The sequence below is a fragment of the Coffea arabica genome, chromosome 6c (assembly GCF_036785885.1).
Source record: "Coffea arabica cultivar ET-39 chromosome 6c, Coffea Arabica ET-39 HiFi, whole genome shotgun sequence".
Taxonomy (NCBI): Eukaryota; Viridiplantae; Streptophyta; class Magnoliopsida; order Gentianales; family Rubiaceae; genus Coffea; species Coffea arabica.
In genome coordinates, this window is record NC_092320.1 from 10,556,632 (window position 1) to 10,580,552 (window position 23,921).

General features: G+C 37.3%; 4 protein-coding genes across 7 annotated transcripts; 3 read left to right on the forward strand and 1 right to left on the reverse strand.

The window, feature by feature from the left end:
- Positions 1-11: 11 nt before the first annotated feature.
- On the forward strand, positions 12-3,504 carry LOC113691453 (disease resistance protein RPS2). 3 transcript variants are annotated; one of them, XM_027209590.2, is made up of 2 exons: positions 12-1,339; positions 1,439-3,504. In XM_027209590.2, exons 1-2 carry the CDS (start codon positions 217-219, stop codon positions 2,905-2,907), a joined length of 2,592 nt encoding a protein of 863 aa, XP_027065391.2. In that variant the 5' UTR covers positions 12-216; the 3' UTR covers positions 2,908-3,504. The 3 variants fall into 3 exon arrangements, with proteins under 3 accessions (XP_027065391.2, XP_027065390.2, XP_027065389.2); XM_027209589.2 differs by having other exon boundaries at positions 13-2,519; positions 2,598-3,504; XM_027209588.2 differs by having other exon boundaries at positions 14-3,504.
- A 1,464-nt stretch (positions 3,505-4,968) lies between these two features.
- LOC113691495 (glycylpeptide N-tetradecanoyltransferase 1) lies at positions 4,969-6,893 on the forward strand. Its single transcript, XM_027209640.2, has 2 exons — positions 4,969-5,185; positions 5,353-6,893. The coding sequence occupies exon 2, from the start codon at positions 5,449-5,451 to the stop codon at positions 6,751-6,753; it is 1,305 nt and encodes a 434-aa protein (XP_027065441.1). The 5' UTR covers positions 4,969-5,185; positions 5,353-5,448; the 3' UTR covers positions 6,754-6,893.
- A 3,212-nt stretch (positions 6,894-10,105) lies between these two features.
- On the reverse strand, positions 10,106-14,810 carry LOC113694168 (single myb histone 4). The gene is made up of 6 exons (XM_027213032.2): positions 14,523-14,810; positions 13,599-13,816; positions 12,468-12,552; positions 11,349-11,432; positions 10,544-10,817; positions 10,106-10,450 (listed from the first exon to the last, which is right to left on the reverse strand). The coding sequence occupies exons 1-6, from the start codon at positions 14,670-14,672 to the stop codon at positions 10,419-10,421; spliced, it is 843 nt and encodes a 280-aa protein (XP_027068833.1). The 5' UTR covers positions 14,673-14,810; the 3' UTR covers positions 10,106-10,418.
- Positions 14,811-16,715: 1,905 nt separating this feature from the next.
- On the forward strand, positions 16,716-22,749 carry LOC113693633 (lycopene epsilon cyclase, chloroplastic). Of its 2 annotated transcripts, none has more exons than XM_027212200.2 (11): positions 16,716-17,349; positions 18,127-18,298; positions 19,604-19,739; positions 19,875-19,985; positions 20,067-20,169; positions 20,629-20,772; positions 20,860-20,967; positions 21,070-21,166; positions 21,252-21,365; positions 21,797-21,929; positions 22,421-22,749. In XM_027212200.2, the coding sequence occupies exons 1-11, from the start codon at positions 17,011-17,013 to the stop codon at positions 22,584-22,586; spliced, it is 1,623 nt and encodes a 540-aa protein (XP_027068001.1). In that variant the 5' UTR covers positions 16,716-17,010; the 3' UTR covers positions 22,587-22,749. The 2 variants fall into 2 exon arrangements, with proteins under 2 accessions (XP_027068001.1, XP_027068002.1); XM_027212201.2 differs by having other exon boundaries at positions 16,873-17,349; positions 21,778-21,929; positions 22,421-22,633.
- The last annotated feature ends 1,172 nt before the right edge of the window (positions 22,750-23,921 follow it).

The window sequence follows — 23,921 nt, forward strand, 5'->3', positions numbered from 1 at the left end:
CATGTAGAAAGTAGAAAGGCCAGGAGCCCTCAAGTAGAAAATAGAAGTCAAACTTCTGCCAGAGTAACTTACAACTGCTGAACGCTAATCATTCAATAAGCGAAATAGTCAATAAGCACCTCCATCTGAGCTAGCTCACTCGTCCATGAGATCTGAGATCTTTATTAGCCCCATAAAGCAAAAGGAGAAGTCTGTCTTCTCAGATCATCTGTAGCAATGGATGTTGTGAGCCCTCTGGTCAACCTTCTCACCACCATTGTTAATTACATTTTCCCAAGAGTAGATAATGTTGTGAATTTGGATCAAAGCATTCACTCCCTCGAGGGTGCTCTGGTGGAGCTCACAGAAGCCAGGGATGACTTGAAGAAACAAGTTGATCGAGCAGAACTTTTGGGATTAACATGCACTAACCAAGTCAAAGGTTGGCTGGTAAGAGTAGAAAGTGTGGAAACAGAAGTAAGATCCATCACACAAGATGTTGAAAATGGAAGGAGTAATGGTTGCTGTGGAAAGAACTACTGTTCAAGATATAAATTCAGCGGGAAGGTTTTGCGGATTCTTTCAGCAATCAATGACTTGAAGGGAAAAGCGATTTTGGATGTCAACCTTGCTGATGGACTGCTTCTTGTTCCTGTGGTGGAAATACCTACTAGGCCAGCTATAGGGATAGAATTGATGCTGAAAAGTGTGCAAGAATTGCTCAAGGAGGTGAATACTGGGATTATTGGAATATATGGAATTGGTGGGATAGGGAAGACTACCCTTCTGAAGAGCATAAATAATGGCTTTTTGACATTAGAGCATGACTTTGATGTGGTAATCTGGGCTGTGGTGTCTAAAGAACTTGTTGTTGAGAAAATTCAGCAAGCCATTGGGGTGAGGTTAGGCTTGTCTTGGGATGAAAACCAGTTCCAGGAATTGCGAACTTCAAGGATATACAGTGTCATGAGGAGGAGGAAATTTCTACTGCTCTTAGATGATGTTTGGGAAGGGCTTGATTTTGAGAAGATTGGAGTTCCTCTTCCCAGCAGGGAAAACGGATGCAAAGTCATATTCACCACTCGCTCAATGGATGTTTGCAGCGACATGGATGCCAATTGCAAGCTGAAGGTGGAGTTCTTGAATGAGCGGCAATCATGGCAGCTTTTTCATGAAAAGGTTGGGAGACAGATGATGGATTCAACAGTCATTTCAGCTTATGCGGATACCATTGTCAGAAAATGTGGAGGCCTTCCACTAGCTCTAGTCACCATTGGAAGGGCTATGGCAAACAAACAAACAGAAGAGGAGTGGAAGTATGCCATAGAAGTGCTGAACAAATCTCCTTCAGAACTCCGTGGTATGGAAGATGTTTTTACACTGCTTAAATTCAGCTATGACAATCTAGAGAATGATATACTAAGATTATGCTTCTTGTATTGTTCATTATTTCCTGAAGACTATCCAATAGAGAAAGAACAGATTATAGAATACTGGGCAGGGGAGGGGTTTCTAGGTAGCGCTGGTGATGATGTCCATACAATAGGACATGCTATCATTGGTTCTCTCAAAGTAGCTTGTTTCTTGGAAAATGGTGAAGAGGAAACCCAAGTAAAGATGCATGATGTTGTCAGAAGTTTTGCTTTATGGGTTGCATCCGGTGGTGGAAAGAATGGCGCTAAAATCTTAATGCAGGCTAGCTCAGGACTGACAGAAGCACCTGCAGCTGAAAACTGGGAAGCAGCACAGAGAATTTCATTACTGGATAATGAAATCACTGAAATATCTGGAACTCCTGTTTGTCCTCATTTGTCTACCTTGCTGCTACAATGGAACAGCGATCTCAACAAAATCTCAGAAAATTTTTTTCAATATATGCCCAATCTCAAGGTTTTGGACTTATCACTTACCAGTCTCAGAGAGATACCAAAGAACATTGGTAATCTGGCTGAGTTGCAGCATCTTGATTTGTCAGGAACTAAAATAAGCACGCTGCCTAGAGAATTGGGAGGTCTGGCAAAGCTGAGGCTTTTGGATCTGCAACGCAATCGGTATCTTAAGAGCATTCCACATACAGCGATAACTGGACTGTCTCGATTGAAAGTACTGAACTTCTATTACAGTTTTGGGGATTGGGAGTTGCAAGGTCTTGACGATGATGATCAAGCTAGGCTCTCCGACTTGGAATCCTTGCAACATCTGACCTCCTTAGGGATCACATTGGCCAATTTATATGCCCTGGAAAGGCTATCTGGTAGCAGAACTTTGCGCAGATGTGTAAAATACTTGTATATAAGGGAGTGCGAAGGCTTTTATAACTTGCAACTATCACACAGTACAGGAGATGGTGAGAGACTACGAAGGCTCAGCATTAACAACTGTCCAGACTTTAAGTATTTGGCAATCATTGATGGGGCTGAGAATAACTGGCTGCCAAACCTTGAGGTTCTTGCCATGCACGGTCTTCCAAGCTTGATATCGGTATGGAGAAATCCAATGAGCAAAGGATGCCTCCGAAATCTTCGTTCTGTCAACATCTGGTACTGTGACAAATTGAAGAACGTTAGCTGGATTTTAAAGCTTCCAAAGCTTGAAATGATTTACTTATTTTACTGTAGGGAGATGGAAGAAATAATAAGCGGAGATCAAGTGGAAGATGAGGATTACCTGAATGCTTTTCCTCGCCTCAGAATCATGTCAATTAGAAAACTGCCTAAATTAAAGAGCATCTCTCAAGAGAATATGTCTTTTCCATCTTTGAAGAAAATTGCTGTGATAGATTGTCCAAAGCTGAATAAGCTACCACTCAAGGCCCATAATGTAGCAGAACTGCCAACTATCTACTGTTACAAGGAGTGGTGGGATGCTCTGGAGTGGGATGATGCAGACACCAAATCCACCTTCCTTCCCCACTTCACATCAGCATGATGGAGCACTTATTGCCTCAAAAGTCTCGCACTTCAGAATCTCCTCTCTGTTAGTGGCTCTTGCTTATAATCGTCATTTCCTTCTGTGCTTGCCCGGCAGATTTGAAGATGCATGATACATCACGAACAAATTACTCCATATGCAATGTCTCTCAAAGATAGGTTCAGAGTCATAATTTCAGTAAAAGTATAATATCCTGAGGTTAAATACCCTTCAATGCTTAAATATCTGCAAGTGCACTTGTTAGCATAAAAAAAGAAATGCAGCAGGAAAATCGGAAACCAATTGTATCAACTCAGAGTAGATTGGAGACAAAAGAAAGTTTCATCCCGAACTCCATTTACTGTTTGCTGCAGTCTGGCAAATGGTGCTTCGTTGAGTTGGCATTGTTGACAACCTGAAGTTCTTTTTCAAAGGGTTTCGTTGCAAACACCCACCCAAGTTCCTGGAGCAGAATCAGCAAAGTCCTGATTTTCCCAAGAATATTTCCATGCTTCCGTACATGCATTGTTAAATTCACGACTTGTATGTAACCAAGATTACGTTAACCCCAGAAGGAAAAAACTAGTCATAATGTAGTTTAGAGGTTTCCTTGAAGCTAACAACTTGCATACGATCTTAATCAAGAGGAACAACCATTACACTACTTACAGGGCAGAGCAAGCAAATTGAGGGCACTTTCGGATTCATAAAAGAGCCCTTTGAAGAATTTCATCATTCACTCTATCATTTTGTTAATTCTGGGATGGGTATCAGTGGGCAAAAAGAGACAGTTAGTGACAAGATAGACTTTGCTCGATTCACGGAAGAGGAGTTCCTCGACTAATTATCAGTTTGCGGGCTATGCTGCTTTTACAATTTTCGTGGAGTGTCAAGCTAGGACTGGAAATTCTCAATTTCAAGCCAGCATTTTCTGCAATACCATTCCTTTTCCCAAGACAAACTAATGCAATGTTTCTACGCTCCTTTAGTTTCTTTAATTTGTTAAGATTTAACTAAGCATTAGTGTGAAAAGGTGCAAAAAATATCGCTAAGATTTAACTAGGAAAATTGTTTGGATGAGTGAATACCATCAAGTATATATGCATTTTGTTAGCTGCATTCTTTTTCAACCCAACCATAAAATACTAATCAGTATCTTACTCAAAACCACAAAATCACAATAAAACTATACATACTTTTATGTGTATCTCAAGCATACACAAAATTAGGACCATATTAAAAAGGCATGAGATATGATATTCTTCGACATGGTTTGTGTTGTATGCTATACTACAAATAATTCTTGATAGTGTGTATGGAAAGGTAATGCTTTTTTTTTTTCTTTTTCTTTTTTGCTTTAAATGATTAAGAAAGGATTGGATGAGATTTAGAGAAAAAAAAAAAAACAATATGCACAAATTATGTTTTGGATTGGAAAAAGTAGATTTCTTAGTTAATTATTGAATATGAATAAATTACTATCTAAAATATGTGGCCATTAACACGTCTAGTAATATTGGTAAATAATAGAATTTTTCTAATCATAGTTAACATAGACACCTCTTTACCAAATATATATATATATATATATATATATATGCACATTTATTACATTCGTTAGCAATTAAATTCTTTTTTTCAATTCAAGTTTCAATTTTGTAAAAAAAATAGTTGAACTTTGCTACTGTAAAAAATGGTACTACTTAGAAATATATATATATATATATATATATATATATATATATATATATATATATATATATATATATATATATATTAAAGTAATTGAGTTGTTCTTTGTCACAATGCAAAATTCTAATTTAAAGCATGATACATTGGGCGGAAGTATTGTATCTTTTAGGTATCATATTTTCGAATTAAATTCACTAGAATGGTGAAATAAGTTTGTTTTATCGTTAAATTGTAATAATTTTAAATATTTAAAATGATTCTCAAAGAGGACTATAATCTTCCCATACTACGTACCAGCCATTTGCAAAAGAATTTGTGCAAAATAACGAGGCTAAAATGCAAAAAAAGCAATTTAATGTCAATTCCCAAGTCCCAATTCCCAATTCCAAAGCCCAAACTGGCTACAAGATTCTCTGTTTCTGGTTGTGCTTTGGGGGCATCGGTCCATCGGTGGACAGGATCTGAAAATTACTTGGGTTTTCTTTTTCTATAAACAAACCCAAATTCATATAAAACCCCTCAAAACCCTACATTTTCCAGCCAAGCTACCTGCCCTTATAGCAAATCAAAGCCTCTTTTATCAATTCAGTTTCATCATACATATGTAAGTCCCATAATTCTTTGTATCAATTTTTACACAAAATTTACGTCTTTGGTAACATCCATCTGATTGATGCCTACATGTTGATTGCATTTACATATTTGATATTGTGTTATAGAGAACAATGGTGTTTCTGATTGGTTGTATGTGTTTGATTTTTCCAATGGCAGATTAGTCTCTAGAAAGGAGAAGGAACTTTTGCTTTCAGTATAAGAAATTTCATTCAACATCGAGTTTTTGACGAAGGGTTAGGCTTAGTTTTAAGAATGGCTGACAAAGATTCTGCATCTGGAGCGAATAATGAAAACCCAGATCGAAATTCTGATGAAAACCCTGTTTCTAGCTATAAAGCTTCCCTAGAGAATCTGGTTCAAAGATTCCAAAACTCGAACCCTTTTGATCAGAAACACAAATTTTGGGAGACACAGCCCGTTGGGCAGTTTAAGGATGTTGGGAATTCTAGTTTACCTGAGGGCCCGATTGAACTGCCTACGCCATCGTCTGAGGTAAAACAAGAGCCTTATAATCTTCCGAACTCGTATGAGTGGAGTACATGTGACATGGGGTCTGATGAAGTATGCAATGAGGTTTACGTGTTGTTGACCAATAACTATGTCGAGGATGACGATAACATGTTCAGGTTTAATTACTCGAAGGAGTTTCTTCGTTGGGCTTTGCGTTCTCCTGGGTATTATAGCAGTTGGCATGTTGGAGTTCGTGTTAAGGCTTCGAAGAAATTGGTTGCTTTCATTAGCGGCATTCCTGTGAACATGAGGGTTCGAGATCAAGTTGTGAAAATGGCTGAGGTTAACTTTTTATGCGTTCATAAGAAACTTAGGTCGAAGAGACTTGCTCCGGTTATGATTAAGGAGGTTACGAGGAGGATTCACTTGGAGAATGTTTGGCAGGCTGCTTACACTGCTGGAGTGCTTCTTCCAACACCATTGACTACTAGCCAATACTGGCATAGGACTTTAAACCCAAAAAAACTGATTGATGTTGGGTTTTCCAGGCTTGGTGAGAGGATGACGATGAGCAGGGCCATTAAACTCTACAAGTTGCCAACTTCAACTTCAACCCCTGGTTTAAGAAAAATGGAACTCAGAGATGTTCCGTCTGTGACCCAGCTGCTAAGGAACTACTTGAGCCGATTTTCTGTAGCTCCAGAATTTGATGATAATGAGGTGGAGCACTGGCTCCTTCCCCAAGAGAATGTGGTTGATAGTTACTTAGTGGAGAGTCAAGTGACACATGAGATTACTGACTTTTTCAGCTTCTACACTCTTCCTTCTTCCATTCTTCACAGCCAGGAGTACTCAATTTTGAAAGCAGCTTATACATTCTATTATGTCTCAACAAATACTCCATTGCTCCAACTGATGAATGATGCACTTATCATTGCAAAGCAGGAGGATTTTGATGTGTTTAATGCACTAGATGTTATGGAGAATGAGTCTTTCCTAAAGGAACTTAAATTTGGACAGGGTGATGGCCAACTGTACTACTATCTTTACAACTATAGGCTAAATCAGGCGCTTAAGCCATCAGGACTGGGTCTTGTACTTTTGTAGCTTGATATGTGATTCAGGACAATTATCATGCACCACTGAGCTAAACTTATTTTTGGTTTTTCATTTTGCTATTGATGGAATACTGGATTCTTATTGTCCATTGGGTCCAGAGTAATAAAGGGATTTGTCTGTTACTTGAAGACTGTAAGTTCACTATCTGGGGAATTGCTGGATGCTTGTGGATTATCTTTGAGCTAATAAGTTCACTATCTGTGGACTATCTGTGAACTAATAAGTTCACTGTAAGTTCACTATCTGTGGACTATCTAGGGGAAGATGAAATGATTTTCTATGGTTTAATAGTTTTAAGATATAAGTGTCTTTTCTTTCACATAGTAACTTATAGTAATATTTGCTCTTTTGCAGCAAGTGCACAATTTCTCCTAACCATATACTATGTTCTATGTTCTTTTCTCATGTGGTTGGTCGTAATTTCAGCGAGATAGATTTGATCACTGTCTTTTTTCTCTATTACACATGTTTAAGTGCTTTAAATTTCCACCATTTGACATGTTTTGGAATTTATGTACTATATGTTAGTTTATGTGTTGAATGTTTTAACGTTTTTCTGCTTTTGCTTTGCAGTTGTGTAACTTTTTCTGTTTGACAGCGTCATTGCCAATTGTAATTGATTTCTGTTGCTCTCACTTCCTTTTGCTTTGTATTAGTGTGTTGGTCCTTCCATCTTTAAGGATGGCATACAGTTTTCTTGAATGCTTGGACCAATGGCCTTGTTTCATTTTGACAAAAGGTAAAATGCTTTTCTTCTAAGGGCTGAACACTCTTAACTGTCTCTGGTGAAAAATGAAGAAGAAAAAGAAACAAATAAAAGGTAATACAATTCTGTGTCATTGTTGGTTATGAGGATGTGGGAGAAAGAGGAGGAAGATGGTCAAAAGTTGTCACATGTTGGTTGTTGAGTGCCAAAATTGGATTGGGTCCAAGGTGGAAAATGCTATGCTTCTTCTAACTTGTTTGTGATGTTAACATGAAAGCTGTAATGCTTTTGGTCTGATTTTGGTAGACAATTACTGGATTACTGACAGTATAAATGGTTATGTGTTCTTTTGATGGTGTATTGGCAAAACCTGTCAGCTCCACTCGTTGAAGAGGGATCAGTTTTGTCGAATTCTATTGTTTTTAGGGCTTATATGCATGTATATTTCTGAGTACTCAATGCAACAGATTTGTGCCTTAGTCGCTTTGTGTATTCCACTGCAGTTGATGCTACTGACATAGCCATTTACTTTTGGGATTGGGGTCTGGTTCTATACCTTGTGTTAAGCCTTTCCATTCTTGCTTTGCATTTCTCTCTCTCAGGCTGACAGAAGCATCTTATGGTTGATGTTTTAAAGGATAGATTACTTGCTTGCACATATCTTTAAATTTATCCGTTTGCAATTTAGAATTGACCTTCCGTTGGCATTCTTTACTGCATCTTGGGGTGAGGCTGGGTTGTTGCATGTAGATCTGCTATGCCCAGAGTATGTAAAATGCTATGCCTTCATTCAACTTATTGGTAATGTTCTAGGAGGAGGATATCCAGACTAATATACTGTCCTATGCGCATAAATAACTATTCTAAGGGTTGTCAGAGCGGCTCCCATAATTTTCAGGCTTCAACTATCCCATAATGAGAGGCAGCCTCTTCTAGTAACCGTGTTACATTCTATACTTAATGCCAAGGTTTGGTGTGGTTTCTTTGCAGCTGATAAATTATTTCTTTTGCGCAGGCCACAAGATGGTTTTGTTATCCGTACATGCCCTAGAATGTTAGGGGAAGCAACTTTGATCTGTATCCTAATATTATCTGACATAGGAGTATCAAGGAAAACATGTTAGTGAAAGAGGGGAAGTGATATTTGCACTTTTCAATTAGCCTCTAGCACTCCTTGGAGGCTATATTTTTAGTAGGTGAATTGAAGTTCAAAAGGCTAAATGAGAAGCGTAGATATCAATTCCTATGAAAAAAAGCTACTGCCTTATATGTGGCCTGTTTGGAAGGTGAGTTTTTTAGGTGTTTGTATAAAATTTTACTGTAGATAACTGTAGAAGTTGTAGAAAAATTTTTTAAGATGAAATTTTTTTTTTCTTTTCCTTTTTCTTTCTTTCTTTTTTTTTTCTTTTCCTTCCTCCCTTCCCACTTCTTTTCCCTTCCCCCTCCCCTGTTCCCTCTCCCGAACTCTGCAAACACATACGAACTTTTTTTTTTTTTTGCTTTTCTCCTCTCCCCCCCTCCCTCTCCTCCCTCCCTTGCCACCCCTTTCCTCCCCTCTCCCCCGCCACCCCGCCCTCTCCCTCCACCGCCACCCCTTTCCTCCCCTCTCCCTCTCCTCTCCCCTCCCTCTCGCACTCCGACGCCAGAGAAAGGCCGGCCATGGATTTTTTTTTTTTTTTAGCTTTTTCTCTCCCCCTCTTCCCCTCTCCTTCCCCCTCCCTTAGATGCGATTTGTGACTAGACTGCAAAGGGGGAGAGGGATCTGGCCCCCTCCCCCTCTTCCTTTGTGATCTGGTTGCGCGACCAGATCGCAACTAGCGGGAGGGGGAGGATGGCGGGGGAGGGAGAGGGGAAAAGGGGAAGGGAGGAGAGGGGGTGAAGGAGAGGGACAGAAAAAAAAAAATTTTTTTTTTTGAGGTGATCGGCGCCGGAATAGGTGGCCGGGGCCGAAAGAGGTGGTGGTTGGCGTGGTGGGTTGGGTTGGGTGAGGGAGGAAAAAGAAGAAAAGTTGAAGGGAAATTTTTTGTATATTACATTTTTTAAGTGTGTGGCATGGAGACTATAAGAATGGCCTTAATGCATTACCAACTACCATGCCTTTTTCCATTCCTGAATTAAACTGCCTCTGCAATAATCACAATACCTATAATCACTTGCGCTGCTTTCGTGCAGTTCCGAGTCAATCTTGCCCTGTACCAGCAAAGAAATGAATAGGCCTTTCACTCTAATAATCTAACATAGAAAGCTTTCGGCATTTTGCGAGAATACAAATTAGAGGACAGATGGAGATGGTGGGTGGTTCCAGCAATTTTATAAGCTGCTGAAAATTATTTTCAGTAATTAACCCTGCAAGAGACTGTTGAACCCATTAACCCTGCAAGAGACTGTTGAACCCAACCCACCTCCACGTACAATGTCGAAGAAAGCATAGGATACATTTGTTCTCAGGTGCTCATTCAGCCAATATCCTGATGCCCAAGTAAACAATACTACCACCTTTAACCAATTACAACATGCTTCTATATGTTACTTGTTTAAGATTTGGTGCAACGCATGCGAAACAGTCATTGGTTAAAGATCTTTCTCCTTCAAAAACAGCATATTTAGAAAACTAATCTAAAAAATAGGAAGAAAAACATCAATGAGGTCACTTAATCAGTTTCCAATCAAACATCCACAAAGTTTGACATCTTCCAAGGGAAAAAGAATTTAAATCAATAATGAATGAAGTAAAAACCTTCCAAAATTGCGTTACCAAATTTCCAAAAAAAAAAGGTGATTTCTCACAATCAGCACAATTTGGCAACCTTTTATGTCTAATATTGGTTGATTCAGAACCATCCTGGTTTTACTTTAGTTACACGGCCAGGACCCTTCATAAACTGGAGCATTTACAAGTTTCAGATACAGGAGCTTGCATGACCGGAGACGAACAAGACCACGTACTCTATGCCACTAGCACCATTTCACCATGCGAACCTGGAAAAATTGTATAATACATGTTCAAAGAAAATAAGTAAAGAGTATTAGTTGAATATCAAGGAACATCTAATGCGGATTTTTGAAACTTACTTCTATCAAAAATCTCATGCGCCAACTGAAGCATAGATTCTGCATCTTCAGACATCCTTGAGACCCTTTCTGATTCCTTCACAGCTTCAGCTACAACAAATGATTTATTTTCTGCTTCAGCAATTGTGTATGCAGCACTTACAGTTGCTTCTTCAACCGTATCAGCGAGATGGCCAATGCTTTGAGCTTGCCTAGGCTGGACATCTCTGGGTTTTGGAACAGGAGTTTTTGACCCCTCTAAGAGATCTTTCTTGATTCTGTAACTGTTCTGAACCTGTGCCAGTAATTACAGTGTCCAATGAGCAAATCCTCCCATTAAATTATGAACTTTTTGTATACAACAGCTTCTATTTATCCATATCTATTACAAAAAGCAGGGTACAGGGATGGGCCAGGAGTCACCAATATGGACCTTTCTCTTTCATTTGTCTGCCAATTCATGCAACCGTAAAAAGAACCAAATTCACTCATGTAATGATGAGTAGAATTTTGAGTTTTGTCAATGCTGTCTGGTAACTAGTGTTGTATGAGGGATAACTTAAAGGCAATTTCTGGAGTTGCCTACGTGGATAAACAGAAAATCTGTAATAAACAGAAAATGCCAACTGCATTACAAAATTCTTTTGACTAAACTCATAACACTGTTGGGCATTAATTAAAAGACATTTATACATTTTGCAATGTGGACCAAGTAGAACCAGAAAAGTAACTCACTCAAGACACCAAATATGAATTATGAAATGAACACCAGAAAAAATGTATTTACACAGAATTCTGCAAATGTGTTAATCATCATATAACTTACCTTTTCAAGTTTTTCTTGTGCAACAAGCCTTCTTAACCTCGCACTTATTAACCTTCTGAAATTTGGGGGCACCTCATGTCTTTGCTGCATAATAATCATGAAAATACAGAAAATAAGTTTTCTTTTCAGGCATAAATTTTGCCTAAGAAATTTAATGAAAACCAAGTGGATGTTACAGAACAACAGAATTTGAGCCTACACCAGAGACTGTGAAGACCCATGTGCCACCCATAATTAGATAAATGATGCTTCTCATTCCAAATCTTTTCATATCTGACTTCTCTTTCATTTTATTTTATTTTATTTTTTGTTTGCCAGGGGTTTGGGGGTTCAAAGAAACAGCAGTGAAACGTACGAAATTGTCCAAACAGAACAAAAAAAAGATCGGCTTAGAGATTTTCAGCAACAAATCAAGTAAGCATTCCAAGTCCACCTGTAACTAAAAGATTCCTGAAGAAGGTTTTGTAAACATTGGAGCTTTTTCAGTTTTCACCCAAAACTATATCAAATTTTGTAGAACGGTGTTAGTTCTACAAGTACTTCCAAGGCATCATATTGATAAATAGGACACTAGAAATTGAAATAAAATAAAAACTTTAAATCCACAAAAAAAAAAAGAATGATACAGCTTTTCAAGTCAATTATTCATGCACATTTCATCTCAAACAACCAACAAACAAGATCCATATAATGCAAGGATCATATGTTTTCTGAGATTTATATAAGATGTCACATGATAGATCAAATGTCTCAAGTCTCTCTCCTTTTCTTTGACATGTAAGGAATATCATCAAAAGCAAGGTTGCAAACAAGCTGCATATATTGAGACCAGACAAGCCTTTGAAGGTATAAAAACTCATTCAACTAATTACAGGAACCTTTAATAAAAAAAAAATAAACAAGCACTCACATCTGGTACTCATCAAACATAAAACAATCAAATAATCATGCTCAACAAAAGTACATAAAATGGATTATGTGAAGCTGATTATAGAAAATCAAAATCCTAGGGTTTCCTCGTATAGAAATTTGAATTTCAGATGAAGAGATCTCCAATCATGACAAAATAAACAACAGAAATGTATATGCTTGTATAATTCTGAACTGGCAGCAGCAAACCTCAATAAAATTAACAATAGTGCTGGTATCTGATCCATTTGGCTCTTTTAGAGTTGAAAGTGCTTCATGAATCATCCCATTATACCTGTTGAAAGGAACAATAACATCATAAAGAGCAAATAAACAGGAATAACTAGACAATCTACAGTGTACAGAAAGGAAAATAATAAAGAAAGTCCGCTCAGCCAATTATGGAAGGAACCGAATCAACGCTCTATATTATTTTGTAGAAAAGGGGCCAGGCCTGTAACAGGCTACCAAGAACTTCATGTTTGTAACAAATCAGCCTGAGTAGTCCATTATCATGAAGATAATACTGTTCGAAATGACAAATAAATATGAAATTAAATAATTTTTTTAACTACTACTAATCTATTCAACAACAACAACGAAGGCCACAAGAAGTTGAACTTGAGTGCAATGGCTCAAGTGGCTACAATGAGTCCCCTAGGCCCAAGAATGATAGATACACAACCTTAGCCTTTGTAACATCATTTTGCAAGTGGGAATAGCAGCAAATTTAATTCATCCCATTACGAGGGAATGCATCTAGGCCCATACCAATTTCAACTTTCCATCCCAACAGTGCAACAGATCTTTATGCATTTCAGCACAACAAAGAGAAAGCCTTCTTGCAGGGTTGAAGAACAAAGATATAACTACTATTTTGGCATGACGTATTGACCAAGAACAAACACTTCCTAAGAGTTTCTTATAACTAGATTGGTGAGACCTTGACACTTTTATTTCCCTTCTCATAGCCTTGAGGTTCTATATTCTCCAATATTCTGAATTGTTAAGCTACCATTTATCAGTTGGAAGGACCAGTTGATGGATCCAACCATGGATTGTAGGACTCCTTATTATAATTTAAAACCTACAATATAAAGATTTGCATTGTAGACCTGAATGAACACCACACTTATAGGTTCCCTCTTGCCATGATAAATCATTTGGTCTTATCAAGGAAATAATTACTTATGTTGCCAAATTTTGAATTCTGAATGCTATTATTTCCAATTCCTTTTAAAATAACTATGAATGCAGAAAGAGTTGGAGTACAGCGAAAAAGAGCAATGAATCAACTAAGCACAGTCATAGCGCACGTAAAGAATATAAACGATCACCTACTTTGAGGCTGTTTTTCCGTCCAATAAACATTTTGAGGAATCATCAGCAGCCACATCAGCAGGCACCTCAAGCGAAAGGGGAGTTGAAGAAGCAGGAACTTGTGTGATGGGCAGTGGTGTGGCAGGAGCGTCAGAAATTGCCTTCCCTTTTTGTGCTTTTGATTTTTCTCTAGGCCCCAGGCCATTACTAGCACTAACAGTCAAATTTCTCCATTTATCCTTCAAAAAGATAGGAAACATGTTAAAGCAAAAAAATCAGTATTTAAATCTAAAAGATACCATTAATTCAAACTCCAAATTGAAAACAAACTCCTATAGTTTATATTTCTCCATTTAGCACAAAAATGAAAACCCATAGAAAAGGAAATTAAGTACTTGTAGCACCGAAGTATTGATCTTCAAGCCTAGATGTGTAAAGTTGCCCCATTAGGTGCTTATTCTTTGTTCAAGAATACATTCCTAGCAACTGCACATCACCAGGACTTTGTAATTTCTAGATGTGTTTTTGCTTAATGTCCCATGAATCTGAAATTCAGTATGGATGCTCAAATCATTCATTTAAGGTAATTCAGACAAAATTCCTAAATGGACTTCAAACCTTGACAGAAGCTCTATCAGGCCAGATCACAAATACCACAGTCTCTGTACCATTTGATTTGCCACCGTAATATTGCTTACCAAAAAAAAAAAACCATAATATTGAATTATCATACGACACCCAAGGAAAAAAGAAAAAAAAACCGTTGACATCTTTATCAATAAAGTTATTCCCTTTCCAACATCCAAGCATCAAAGTACAACTAGACAATCACATCAAAATTAATATTCACATAAGCACGAATTCCAATGACAAGAACAACTAATTAGTCAAAAGAGAGGAAAAAGAAAAAAGAGAAGGAATTGGGAGAAGATGAGTGAATATGACCTTAAGATCAATGTTGGAGCGAGAGAAGAGGAGGTGGCTGAACTCGGGGTCTCTTTGGATGTTCTTCCACTTGCCGGTGCCGTGCTTTTTGACGCCGGCTCGCAGCGCTTCTTCTTCTTCGGAAGTCCACTTCTGCTTCGGATTTCCCATCTCTAGTTCTTGCTCCTGCTGCTACTGCTTTTGCCAATACTCTAATTTGTTATGCTTAAGTTAAAAAGCCCTTAAACCCTACCTTCTACCTTCTTCTACAGTTTGATTTCTTCTGAGACGATACTGATGACAGTGCGGCTTCAAAGTCTTTATTGTTTTCGTTTTTCTTTGTGGGGTAACGAGGATGATACGACACCGTTACTGGCTCTGTTTGGATTGTAAATTATTTGAGATATTTTTACTGTAGCACTTTTTGTGATGTGATGTCTGTGAGATAAAAAGGTAATTGGGAAGATAAAAAGGTGCGTTGGAAATTGTAATGATGATGTAAGCAAATAAATTTTGGCTAATAAATCTCTATCCAAACAAACCCACTGTTTATGTGAGGCACTAGGTAGGTCGTCACTGCTTACACCGTTACTCATTTTTCCTTTTTTCTTTTTTTTTCTAGAATTGTTTTTTCTCTTTTTAACCCAATTAATCTCCAATTAGCCCCAAAAATAGAAAAACGTATCAAGGTATTACCATTTGGTTCCACGAATCTATTTTTCCTCTTAGTAAAAGGAAATATTAATGCTACAGGAAATAGTTCAAATTTATATCCAGGTGCCTTATTTGAGTGGAATTATTGTTTTTTTTTCAAACTTAACAAAGATAAAGAGATGAAAGAGAATCATCATCTTTTTTTTAAAAAAAAAAAAATTGGTGTAGTTTGGATTAGCTATTTTTTGAGGTGTTTTTGAAAAATTTTACTGTAACAGTATTTTTATAATATATTTTTGGATATTTTTAGAAATTATTTTGAGATATTTAAGAATAGAAGAGTTTTTAGAATATATTTTGAAATATTTTTGAAATATTAAAAAATTAGACTACTTTAGAGTATCTTTTAGAATATTTTTTAAAAATTTTAATAATTTTTGAAAAATTATTGAATCCAAACAGAGATCAGTGCATGGGTATATTTTAACTGGAGGTATGACTTACTGATGATGTTGACAAAAAGAAAAGGTCAACTCTTTCCAATATTTTTTATATGTTTCTCCTCCCATCACAAAAACAAAAAGACCCAATGGAATTTTTCTTTTTTCTTTGATACACAAATCTTAGTTACTAATGAAGCATAGCTATTATATAAGCAATCTTCACGTCTAACATGCATATGCATGGTACAACGTAAAAGCAACATTTGAAAAAAAAACCTATTTTTGGTAAACGTTATACTTGTTTGAAAAGTGATATGAAAAATTATACTTATGTGTGTGTGTGTGTATATATATATATATATTTTTTTTTTTTTGAGGATATATAATTTAGCACAACATTGTTACAATTAATCATATATTAAGAGAAATAGAAAAGGGACGGAACTATCTAATTTATTAAGAGATTCGGAGAAAGTTAAATAATTTTCTGCCAAATTTCAAAGGTTGTGTTTGGATTGCATTTTTCATGATTTTTCATGGAAAAATTACTGCAACGATTTGATGTATGTGAGGGAAAAAGGTAATAGGGAAATGTGATTTCGAAAAACGACGTAAATTTTCGACTAAAAACAGCAATCCAAACAAGGCATTTGGTGGGAGAGACTTCAACCACGTGGCGAGAGGAGGACTGATTATTCCCTCTTTTGGTGGCCAACAGAGGTTGGCTCGTGAGAAATTAATAGCAAAATTTTGGTAAAATAGTAAATTATTTGAGATATTTATATAAATAGAATATTATAATATTTATTTAATATGACATACGTAAAATGTAAAATTAATTAAAAAATATGTTAATGGTACAAAAAAAAATTAGTCGGTGTAAATAAGGTTACCATCCAAACACACTCGTACCGCCTGCGTACTAGTCAGCCGTCTCACACGTTTTATGTGAACTTTTGTACATAAAGCTGCTTGTGCTTGTCTTCTAGATAAAATGTTTCAGTCAAATTGTCATTCGAATTGTTGGGACACTGAGATAATTGAATGCATTTCGTATTTATAGATAACTTGCTTTTTCCGCGTCAAATCATTAGCAAATCATAGCGAACCACGTGGCATCCAGTGGAATGGGCTCCGAACAAGTCATCGACAAGCTCTCTTCCCCCTATCCACTTAAGCTTAGCTAAGCTGCTCTTACTCCAGTCGAGACTCTTCTTCCTCAGCAGAAAAATCTCAGCTCAAAAAGAGGGAAGCACGAAGAAGAAGAGGGGGCAAGAAAAGTGCCCGTTGGAACACAATCAGCAGCGTTTTCGTGCAGCTTTTGCAGTTTTTTTTTTCATGCCAAGAAAGCAATGCCGCCAAAGCTCACATTCTGAGGAAGACTGAGAACCCAGGGAGAGTGTGTAGCGAGAATGGAGTGCATTGGATTTGGAGCTCAAAATGTTGCAGCAATGGTCGTTTCTGGATGGCCCAATGTTAAAGGGTCATCAAGGAGAAAGAGGGTGGTGCTGAGGGATAATCATCATCATGTTTTTCATCATGTGGGTGGTAGATACAGTAACAGTAGAACAATGGTCGTACAAGTGAGGTGTGGCAGCAGACGTACAACAGCTAGCGAGAGTTGTGTGGTTGATAAAGAAGAAAAGTTTGCTGATCAAGAAGATTACATCAAGGCTGGTGGGTCTGAGCTCCTCTACGTTCAAATGCAACAGAGAAAGCAAATGGATCAACAGTCTAAATTTTCGGATAAGGTTTTGTTATTTGTACCTCCACTTTTCCTCTTCTGCCTGTTTCTTTTCTAGTTTCTTTTTTGGCAGCGAGAACATCATTTAGTATTTGCTAAATCTTAATCTATATCGAGTGGCAATTATTTTTGGTGCAATGACTCGAAAGACAAAAATTTGAGTCTATTAGCTAGGGAAAAGATTACTTTTTGGATTCTTGATGGCTACAGGAGGCAAGGTAGAAGACATCAATGTTGGAAAAAACGTAAGAAAAAGGGTACTACAACCTAACCGATCTATTTTTACATGTTTCAGTCGAGCACTCGAAAAGCTCTTAACATCAAAAGTCGGCTCTGATTTGGAGATGTTTATGAGGAAATTCGTCTCCAATTTGGTGCACAAGATTTAAGTCAATTTATCATGCCACACAACACATGTAATGTTCCAACATCATGTCACGCAATAGCCAGACTGGCCTGGTTGGCGTGAACCTTACCTGGGCAATCAATTACTCCATTTATATGGCTTTCTTGAAGCGTGTCACAATGGATACCCAAGTTGTTAATGGCAAATTTGACGAGATTGAGTGAAGAGACAGTTCGTTTCGGAGTTGAACACTGTTAAATCTCAATTTTTTTTTTGGGCAAACTACAACATTAGATTATGTCAATCTTCTTCGTGCAATACAAATTAGCAATGTAAAAGTATGTTCATTGATATAATGTCGCTCTAGTACTGTCATACTAGTAATTTATGAATTATACTGCTATCAGAATATTTGACGAACTAATCTCACAATTGCAGATGCCGGAAATATCAGCCGGTAATAGCATACTGGACTTGGTGGTGATCGGCTGTGGTCCTGCTGGACTTGCCCTTGCCGCAGAGTCAGCTAAGCTAGGTCTGACGGTTGGGCTAATTGGGCCAGATGTTCCTTTCACAAATAATTATGGTGTGTGGGAGGATGAATTTAAAGGTACTAGCAATGTATGTCTCTGGTAATCTTGTATAAATGGTCAATTAACTTGTATTGTCAAGATGCTCTAAAGTTGGATCCTTTTCTGAAGAAGAAATGTGAGGAGAAAAGGAAAGATGGAGAAGAATATCTTGCTAAGAATCTGCAGAAATTTGTCCTTTTTATTACTTCCATTGACAAGAAGCACACGAAACAAGAATCTACACAGCTAAACAGGTTGCAGACTAACAATAATATTCAACTCTCAGAAATTTCTTTCTGTGGAAGTAAAAGTAGAGTTTTTAACAGAACATTGCAAACAGAGTTACATAGAACGAATATATAAAATTTTCGAGTTCTGGCATCATTATTCTCTCTTCCGATTAACCAAGAATTTACTACTATAACTGAAACCATAGTGATACTAAAAGTCTTAGAGATACCTGCTTGACTGTCCGTTATCATTTTTATAGTTTTTCCTAGTGTCCGGCATCAGTCTTTGTTGAGCTGCTTCAAGCTTCCTTAATGCTCAGGGTATGCTTCTGGTGCTTTTCACACAATGGTTGTCTCTTGTTAGAGTATCATGTTATTTGGTGTTATGTATGTTTAAAAATTTTTAATAGGACGGCAATTCAAGGTGATCTTGGTGTTTTATGTGCATTAAGCTTTTTACAACATGGTAATTCAACATAACCTCGGATCAGGCAAAAGGTCTAGATTCAATTCTTGGGGTCATCTGTTGTGAAGTTTGTAATGGAATTTAAATGAAAAAAGTTGTTCAGGCTACTTTTGAAGCCAGATGTCTTCATTTAGATGAAGAGACAAACATATGCGTTACACTTTTCTTTTCTAAGTTATTCAGTGAAGTAAATCTTTCAATTAGTCTGTCAAGAAAATGGAGGCCCATTCTATTTTTTTGGTACTTCTTCTGAAATCATTTTATAGACGTGTGTGGTAATCTGTAAGAGATATCAACTAATTGACAATTTTGAAGCCTACTGGTAAATTCCAAGAAGACCGCCATCTATAGAACAAAATCTGAAGATATTCCATGTTATATAGAGGAACAGAAGTCAAATTTATATCAAGTACATGGGCTATCAATCAAATATATGGCTGTTATCAGTTGACATACCGGATAATGGTATGTACTGCTCAGTACGTTATCACTACAGGGCACAAAAATATAAGTCATACCTAGTATGCATGTGTTAGTCTCTGCATTAAAGCTGTGTTTATATGCTGAAATTGCAAGAGTATTTTTAGAGGTTTATAACTCCATATCAAAGATTCCCATCATCTTTTTTCCGGTCAACATTGTATCAGATCTTGGGCTTGCTGGATGCATTGAGCATGTTTGGAGGGACACAGTCGTATATCTTGATGATAATGATCCCATCTTCATCGGTCGTGCTTATGGACGAGTTAGTCGCCATTTGCTCCATGAGGAGCTGCTAAGAAGGTAAATTTTTCTCTATTTTGGGCTGTACTGATCTTTTTCTGAGTCTGCCAATTTTCATTATCCTTTTCTTCCCTGTCAGCTTGCCAAAATCTTTCTGAATTTTATAGATTCTTGATTTATATTAATTTTCCCTAGGTGTGTCGAGTCAGGTGTGTCATATCTTAGCTCAAAGGTGGAAAGGATTGTCGAAGCTGCTACCGGTCACAGTCTTGTAGAGTGTGAAGGCAGCATTGTGATTCCCTGCAGGTATATATCAAATTTTTGTTTAGATAATTCTCTTTTGATCCCGCTTAATTTAACTGCTAGCATCTTTTAATCCTACTATAGGCTTGCTACTGTTGCATCTGGAGCAGCCTCTGGAAAACTCTTGCAGTATGAACTGGGAGGTCCTAGAGTTTCTGTTCAAACAGCTTATGGTGTGGAGGTTGAGGTAGGGAATCTTTTAGGTTATGTTAAAAAGGTTGAAGGTTGTGGAGGAAGGTTGGTCTCATGTACTTAAGTTGAAATTCTGAGACCGGTTTCCTCAAATCAATATCTTCAATCTGACTAGATGGCTGCAAGTTACTGCATTTAATTACTAGTCTGAAGGCTACTTTTGCTAGTGCTAAGGATCAGCAAATGTTATCTTTATTGTTATACACTAGTTCTGATGGTCACAGTAATGGACATGCGCTAGCTAACAGAAGCTAATCCTGTGCACTCTCAATTTTGCAATCTCGGTCTTTTCTGCCCTCTATACAATTCTTTACCTTAACTCCTTTTGTAAGCAGAAAATCTTTTGGATCATCTCCTCTCATGTCCATCTTCTTATTCATGGGCAGATAGTTGATTTGTGCTCTCTATCAAGCATATATAGTCTATATTTGTCATGACCTTTACTGCTTTGTAGGTGGAAAATAATCCATATGACCCCAATCTGATGGTCTTCATGGATTATAGAGACTACATGAGGGGCAAAGTTGAATCTCTAGAAGCAGAATTTCCCACATTTCTTTATGCTATGCCCATGTCTCCAACAAGAGTTTTCTTTGAGGTTCGTCTATTATCCCATAGATTGCGTTTGTAGGCATGAAGTCATGCCAGTTATCCTTCACTAATTATTGAAGTAAATGCATGTCAGGAAACCTGTTTGGCTTCAAAAGATGCCATGCCATTTGAACTATTAAAGAAAAAACTGATGTCAAGACTGGATACTCTAGGAGTTCGAATTATCAAAACTTATGAAGAGGTATTTTGCTACCCCGGCCTCTGCAGTTGTTACTTCATATGGAATTTCCAAAAGATTGTTAACTGAAGTATAAGGATAATATATGTGCAACAATTTATGCAGGAATGGTCTTATATACCAGTCGGTGGATCTTTGCCAAATACAGAGCAAAAAAATCTTGCATTTGGTGCTGCTGCCAGCATGGTACATCCTGCCACAGGTGATGAAGCTATTTATTGTGGCGCATGCTTTACTTGCTTTTGTGGAATGATTCCTGAATTTTGTTGTTGCTCCAATGAAATCAGGCTACTCAGTTGTTAGATCATTGTCAGAGGCCCCAAAATATGCTTCTGCAATAGCAAATATCTTGAAACAAGGTCAAGCTAAGGACATGATGACCCGAAACATATCCGCTCAAGGTAAATAGAACTTGCAATCTTTTCCAAATACTTTGTGATTGCTGATTGCACTAATTGTATCATGTGTGTTAACAAAACTTGACAGAAAGACGGGCTATCAAATTGTCACACCGCATCAATAGGATTGGATAGAAATATACCAGTTGTTAGACAATGAAAGCTGACACCAAGGGAGAAAAAAAGAGGATAACTGTGGATAAAATCGCAGTATTAACAAAATTGAAGAAAGTATTAGTACTGTCTTTTAGAAATGCATAATAGCTCCTGAAAGATGTGTTTCCAATCCTCAATTTTCTGCGGACAACAATTTGCAGTAGGTTACTACGGAATATTTTAAATGCTTGGAAATGTTTTTCTAACACCTCAGGTTACAAGGGATATTTTCACCAAATTTTGCCTCTCACTTGTAAAGGAAGGATTTTTTGTTTCAGCTTGGAACACTCTTTGGCCGCAAGAGAGGAAACGACAGAGAGCATTCTTCCTTTTTGGATTGGCACTTATTTTGCAGCTGGATATTGAGGGGATAAGGACGTTTTTCCAGACTTTCTTCCGTTTGCCAAACTGGTGAGTTCAAAATCACTGCTTACATTCTGTTCTTTCTCTATTGTGCACGGCATGTGCATTATTGAGGCTTGGGAACAAAGCGTTACAAACAGAAGAAATGCAGCATGATACCTTGGAACATTCCATTATGCCTGTTACAGTTCTTTTTGTAAGATTATCGCTCTTGAATATGTAAATATCCACTTTCAGTCCATGCATCTACAAACTCAGTATCATAGAGGAAGTTGGAAACTTTATTGTTCGCAAGATAAAAAATACCTTAGTCTAGGACCTAGATGCCAATTAAATTATTACAAGAAATTCCAGTGGAGATGATTGCGTAATATTCCTGCTATAAGTTGATATTTGGTTAATTGGACCTTTCTGTAATCCCCGAGCGGTGTATATATTTATTGGATGGTTGATATGCGATGACTGAGTTTCTTTTTTGAAGATGCGGTATATATCTGAAACATCTCTGACATCAAGAGTACTGATGCTTATTTTCACAGGATGTCACAGGGATTTCTTGGTTCTAGTCTTTCCTCAACAGACCTCCTGTTATTTGCCTTTTATATGTTCGTAATAGCACCAAATGACTTAAGAAAGTGCCTTATCCAGCATCTTTTGTCTGATCCAACCGGTGCAACCATGGTAAGAACATATCTCGCTATATAGGTCATAGAGCCTGCTGTACGAAAGCCTTCCCCAACTATTCGAGAAAATCCCATGTAAATAAGTTTTTACACTTGCTAGAGCTCATTTCTCATGGTGCAAGTTCATGTAGCATATTTTTCATCCCACTGAATTATGCCAAGATCTTCCAAGCATGTTCTTCTTATACTTTCTGCTTATTTGTATCTTCCAGCCTACTAAATTCTAAGCAAGCTTGTGGACTGCAAACCAAATACAAAAGCATCGTATCTACTTAATTTGACCCCAAAAAAGTAAAGAAATGAAAGGAAAAATCAGCTTCCTAATCCTAATCTTAGACTGAAACAAAGATTTGAGACTGACCTGGATCACAGACTTTTGCATGCGTACACTTTCCAATATGCTGTTCTCAGAACATATTACAAAAGTTGTAGGGGGTGCAAAAAGCGCGGTATATATGCATGTTTGGAATAACTGAGCCATAACAAAGGGGCTGCTTCTATAATGGATGGTGGAAACGAGGGGCACGTCTCAGGACAGCAAGTGAAAGTAAGGCTTACTTGGACAAGGATGTTCCCATTAACTTCTGCTGCTGCTCATCCATTTCTAAAGGGGTGATGTTCTATTTGTTTGAAGAATCTTCCACCACCTCTAGAATGGGAGTGAGGTTTCGAAAAGTTCTTATCATCAATAGTTCAAGCACCATCCGAGGTAGAGTTAACTGATGCATGCTAGCTATTTCAGATTGGATTTGCGGTACCCAAGTGAACCGTCCCAACATACCTGAACTCTTACTATTCAAGCCCATAAAAGTAAATATCATAGAATCACAACTTTTATTTGTACCGGTATTTCAGTTTTTGACCACCGCCTTGTGGCGATCCCGTGTCTCCATATCTCTTGCTTGATGTGTTGGGACAAAAGAGCAAAATGAAATGGCCATATCAGAATGCTGTTCCCCACATTCCTCAGCAGAGCATATACTTCCTATGTCCGATCTTGATAGTTCTAGTTTTTTTTTTCACACAGTTTAAGAAAAAATAATTAATTTTATTGTAAAAATAAATTTAAATTGCTATTTTTCTATAAAAAAAAAACCCTTACATTAAATAAAGCTGGTTTTCATATATCAATATGTTTTGGAAAATTTAAATGCATTAAATGGGGTAGGTTATATTCAATACTAACAATCTATATTAAATAAGGTAATTTATAATAATAACAACCCACATTGAATAAGGATATTTTAGAGAAATTAAAAGACAACTACATCCTTCAATTGGAACGTGGACTATAATTTAGGACAGATAGAAAAAGAAAACAGGACTATCAACGTGGGAGGGAATAGCATGCAGTGTG